Source organism: Bombina bombina, chromosome 5 (assembly GCF_027579735.1).
Source record: "Bombina bombina isolate aBomBom1 chromosome 5, aBomBom1.pri, whole genome shotgun sequence".
NCBI classification, from domain to species: domain Eukaryota; kingdom Metazoa; phylum Chordata; class Amphibia; order Anura; family Bombinatoridae; genus Bombina; species Bombina bombina.
This window is the reverse complement of record NC_069503.1, coordinates 258,191,103-258,197,102: the sequence shown is the minus strand read 5'-3', so window position 1 is coordinate 258,197,102 and position 6,000 is coordinate 258,191,103. Positions and strand designations below refer to the sequence as shown.

At 31.4% G+C, this 6,000-nt stretch overlaps 1 protein-coding gene across 1 annotated transcript in view; it reads right to left on the bottom strand.

The window, feature by feature from the left end:
* Positions 1–243: 243 nt before the first annotated feature.
* Positions 244–6,000, bottom strand: part of NEBL (nebulette) — a 574,345-nt gene continuing 568,588 nt past the window's right edge. Inside the window, exon 7 of the mRNA XM_053713962.1 lies at positions 244–1,512. Coding sequence (XP_053569937.1) covers positions 1,336–1,512 — 177 coding nt within the window. The 3' untranslated portion in view covers positions 244–1,335. The remainder of the gene's footprint in view (positions 1,513–6,000) is intronic.

Sequence of the window (6,000 nt, the reverse complement as noted above, 5' to 3'; positions counted from 1 at the left end):
TTGTAGTGGTCTCTGATTATATATATCTCTAATTTTTATAAAAATGCCTAACACCAATATTGGTAACATACATTTTTCAAAAATTCTACAGTCAAACAATGTTCATTATCTATGATATTGCATTTCTAAACAAACCATGTTAATGATATTACATTGAATACTGCTAATACGCATTGTTTTTTCAGTGAATCTAGACCCTAGGTTGACATTGGCATTGATTAAATAACACTTAACCTGTAACTGTTTCTGTCAAAATGTACTTTTTAGTGTGCACATAATATAACAAAATAATGATTATCAATTGCAATATTTATCATTCTATAAAATTAGTAGTACTATAAATTTCACACGCAAATAAAGTTAAAAACAGCAATTAGGTAATTTAAATGAAAAATGTTTAAAGGGACATTAAACTCAAAATATGATTCCTCAAAAAATGTTTAATTAATATGAAGTATTTGTTCCCAAAACCCCCAGTGAGGCTTCAGCCCTTCTTGCTATATAGTGAATGACCAATGTAGTTGCCCAGTTAAATCTTTCACTAAATGAGCATATCAGATATAACCAAGAGTGTTCCAGCTATACAATTACAGTTTTCAATGTGTTTTGAAACACTTTTGTATACAGATGTTCTGCAATGGGGTTCCTTATTGTTTAAATATACTATGCAGATATAAAAAATGACTTTAATGTCCCTTCACACTTTGGTGGTCATGGTAAAATATATTGTGCTTGTTATTTTAATCAAAAGATTATTTCATCAAAAGAAATATTTTACACAATTGCTTCTATTTTATATTAAGCATTATTTATATTATTTTTTTTCCCATCTAAATAGCTTTAGAAAAATATTACACATTTCCCTGATTCCCTAATAATAATAATGCAACATTAATAATAATATAGAGATACAGCGGGGTATATATTACTAGCAGAGATAAAAGAATAGAATTCAGAATATATTATTATTTTGCTACCAAAAATCAATAAAGATTGTCGATAACTATAAGCCCTCTGAGAACATTTTTGGCTGTTTAAAAATGAAATTGATCATGGCATATAAGAGGCGCGAAGAAATAATCTACAATTCCATTTCAAAATCACATTCAGATTTTTTTTTTCTTAAAAAAGACCTTTTTTCCAGATTTTGTAACAAGCACATCAAGTGTTTGTTCACTGCTGTTTTTATACTAATACTTAAAAATAAGTATGTAACCTTAAACTTGATTTCGCAACTTTTAAAACAATAATTGTCAATAAACAATTCACGATCCTCATGACCCTCACAAAAATGCAGAGTGCTTAATGCGCAATAAAGGAAGAAAATAGATTCTGTCAGTTAACGAGCTCAATGTAATTAGCTGGGAGCATTCCAGCTTTTCCGGTTCTCTGCACAGTACCATACATCCAGCCTTCATCAATTGGTTGTGCATTAATTATATAATCACCATCCCTGAAAGAAACTTCATCTTCGTCTTGTGCACTGTAGTCATACATAGCCCTGTATGTTCTCTGTAAGAGCAAAACCATATATTAATCACACTTATCAAAATGCTGAAAGGTTAAACAACACCGAAACACTGGAATTCAGAAAAAGATAGAAAATCTGTTAAAAAGTATGCCTGTATTAAGCAGTTTTGCCTAGCCTAGTAGATTTCAGTATCCATGTATAATGTATTTTAAGGTCTGTTTGATGCCTAAGGGCATCTGGATTGTGACACACCATATGGTACACTAAAAAAGGTTTGAATACAATCAGCAATTTCCTTTTTAATGTTAGCTTAAAATGTTATAGTGATGGATAGATAGATAGATAGATAAACAGACAGACAGATACATGTGATAGATAGATAGATAGATAGATAGATAAGATTAGATAGACAGACATTACAACAGACAGAGCAATAGATAGATAAATAAAGATATATTCTAAACCACTCGTATTACAATGACAAACAATGCACTAAATAATATAAATAAAGCCGGCAAATAAAGTTCAATTAGGTGTCCAATTTATGATATCAACAATTATAACAGTGACACTTAGGAAATACATTTCCACAATGGTTTATATTAATGTTTGTAGCTGCAAAATGTTTGCATGTTAGTTTTGTAAAGTAATCTCACAGGATAGAATGAAAGGTGTCTTGAGTGGCTGGCAATGTACATTCTAGAAGAGTGGTCGGGATTTTTCGCCCAGCATGCACAATTCATAAAGACTCTATTGTCTCACAATTCATAAAGACTCTATTGTCTCACAATTCATAAAGACTCTATTGTCTCACAATTCATAAAGACTCTATTGTCTCACAATTCATAAAGACTCTGTTGTCTCACCTTATGTCCTCTCTCGCTATTTCAAAGGCTGATAAGATTGTCTTGTTTTTAGCTTTCTTTTATTTTTCTTTAGATGTTTTCAGAGTTTTCCTTTTTGCATATGTTAGTGTGGACTCTTTTATAGAGTTTTTTTAAAAAAAAACATAATTTATGTAAGAACTTATCTGATAAATTCATTTCTTTCATATTGGCAAGAGTCCATGAAATAGTGACTTATGGTATATACAATCCTACCAGGAGAAGAAAAGTTTCCCAAACCTCAAAATTCCTATAAATACACCCCTCACCACACCCACAATTCAGTTTAACAAATAGTCAAGTAGTGGGGTGATAAAGAAAGGAGTAAAAAGCATCAACAAAGGAATTTGGAAATAATTGTGCTTTATACAAAAAAATCATAACCACCATAAAAAGGGTGGGCCTCATGGACTCTTGCCAATATGAAAGAAATTAATTTATCAGGTAAGTTCTTACATAAATTATGTTTTCTTTCATGTAAATGGCAAGAGTCCATGAGCTAGTGACGAATGGGATAGCAATACCCAAGATGTGGAACTCCACGCAAGAGTCACTAGAGAGGGAGGGATAAAATAAAAACAGCCATTTTCCGTTGAAAAAAATGAATCCACAACCCAAAATATAAGTTTATTCTCATAAATAAAAAGAAAAACTTAAAACATAAGCAGAAGAATCAAACTGAAACAGCTGCCTGAAGAACTTTTCTACCAAAAACTGCTTCTGAAGAAACAAATACATCAAAACAGTAGAATTTAGTAAATGTATGCAAAGAAGACCAAGTTGCTGCTTTGCAAATCTGATCATCTGAAGCTTCATTCTTAAAAGCCCATGAAGTGGAGACTGATCTAGTAGAATGAGCTGTAATTCTCTGAGGCGGGGCTTGACCCCACTTCAAATAAGCTTGATGAATCAAAAGCTTTAACCACGAAGCCAAGGAAACAGCAGAAACATTCTGACATTTTCTAGAACCAGAAAAGATAACAAATAGATTAGAAGTCTTCCTGAAATCTTTAGTAGCTTCAACATAATATTTCAAAGCTCTTACCACATCCAAATTTGTAAGGATCTCTCCAAAGAATTCTTAGGATTAGGACTCAAGGAAGGGACAACAATTTCTCTGTTAATGTTGTTAGAATTCACAACCTTAGGTAAGAATTTAAATTAAGTCCCCAAAACCGCCTTATCCTGATGAAAAACCCGAAAAGGAGATTCACAAGAAAGAGCAGATAATTCAGAAACTCTTCTAGCAGAAGAGATGGCCAAAAGGAACAACACTTTCCAAGAAAGTAGTTTATGTCCAAAGAATCCATAACAGATCCACCCGGTCGACCAATAGTATCAGGCATAGGGTCACTAACTTCAAATTTATCCGAATATGTCGATTTATATTTACAAAAATATGTGACGAAACTGGACAGTTATCTCAAAGACTCAACAAGTGTAATAAAACTTTTAGAGAGCATTACATGGGATGATAATATGTGGCTGGTGACCTGTGACGTAACGTCACTTTATACGTGTATACGACATATAGATGGCCTAAAAGCAGTAGAACAATATCTGGAAAATGACAAAGAATTAATAGTACAACATAAAAACTTTATTTTGGAAAGTATCAAATTCATTTTAACGCATAACTATTTTTACTATGAAGACTCCTTTTATGATCAAATATGTGGAACAGCGATGGGGACCAGGTTCCCTCCAAGCTACGCAAATCTTTTTATGGGATCTTGGGAAACTGAATTTTTAACAAATGTAGCCGCTGGAGCGAACCTGGTCTCCTTTAATTTAATTAGTAGAATACAACTGATGAATAGAGTAGACATCATACAAGGGTCAAAAAAAGAAAATACAAAAAAAGAAAAGAAACCATTCATACCAATGGTTACCCAATATAACAACAACTATAAGGAAGTGGAAAGATTCATCAAAAAACATTGGAACATCCTAAAATTAGATGAAAAACTAAAAGGAGTGATAGGGGAAAATCCAAATATAGTATACAGAAAAGCTAATAACTTGAAAAACAGATTAGCACCAACAGATCTAAGAAAAAAAAGAAATGTAAAAAAGGTTAAAGACCTCCTGGGAGAGGATCTAAAAGGTTTTTTTCCATGTCTGGCATGCAAGGTGTGCAGACATTCTGAGAAGAAGAAAAAATTTCATTTGAATGTTACTGGTAAGGAATACGAAATAAAATCCCTAATAAGGTGTACAGACAAAAATATTATTTATCTCATCAATTGCAAATGTGGAAAACAATATATAGGAGAGTCCACAAGACCCGTTAGAGAAAGAGTGAGAGAACATATTTTATCAATAGAGAATGCCACAGAAAAAAGAAATGAATACCTCCCTGTACCAAGACATTTTCTAACTTGTAATAATTGTAATCTAAAACATTTTAAATATATAGCTATAGATAAATTAAATCCAGATTGGAGGGGTGGTGATGTGCAAAATGAGCTTTTAAAATTGGAATATAAGTGGATATACGAGTTAGAGACCAAACACCCCAAAGGTTTAAATATAGATTTTCACCTAACCCCTTTTTTGCATTCATTATTTTCTATATTTTTTATAAAAATCATTGTTTTATAATTTTTTATATTAATGTTCAGTATAACATATCTGACATTAATTCCATGTCTATATCATCTTTTATATTTCTTATACAATATTTTTTTTATATCCAGAGTTATTCTAATTTTTTAAAGAAATCTTCTAAAAATGTTTTTTAAAAAAGATGATTTAAAAACAATATATATATAAGAATACCTTTTTGTTATTGATATCCTTGTTAGCTCAGTGGTAAGACAATCATCCTCCAAACTAGAAGTCTATGAGTTCAAATCCCGATAAGAAAAAGTCTAATTAATATTATTATTATTTTTACTATTAGGTTCCTACCGATATTAACTTTATAAATACAGTATAAATAAATCTTAATAATAAATAAAACTTTACAAATAAGGGCACCTTGTTCTACTATGAACAAATATAGAAAAAAATCTGGGAGAGAAATTATTAAGTTAGAGCTCTAAATACAATGAATACCAACTGCTATAACTGATTTAGGGATAGCTTAGTTGAGATACCATTACTCTCCCAACTATAAATACCACGAGTTCGAAACCCCATCTGGAGAATATATTTATAGAACATTTTTATAAAAAGATTTTATTACTATTTTATACTTTTGAATTAATGAACACCTATTAATGATGCTAAAAATATTAATATCAAAATTACAATATTGATTAATATATTGTGTCTCCATTTTCATCACACTTCTTGAAAGTTTCCTTTTTTCCTTTTTCTTTTTCTTTTTCATTTTGTCATTATCGCCATTTGTGATATAAAATAATCAATGTCTATTAGAACCACAACTATTCAAGTCAATTGTCTCAATTTAATTGTCACACTTTGATCTATAAAAGCAGGACAGATAAGGCTAAGAATCAATTCGCTTGAGAAAGGCTGTAGTGACAGCTGAAACGCGTAGCGTTCAATACTTTTCCAATCCATTCAGGACACACAAATTCTGTGGACATCCATCCTGATGTTACGAAGTCACTGCTAAACAGGAAGTGACGGAAGATTACATGTGACGGACCGGCCTGGGATCTGAAACAACCAACG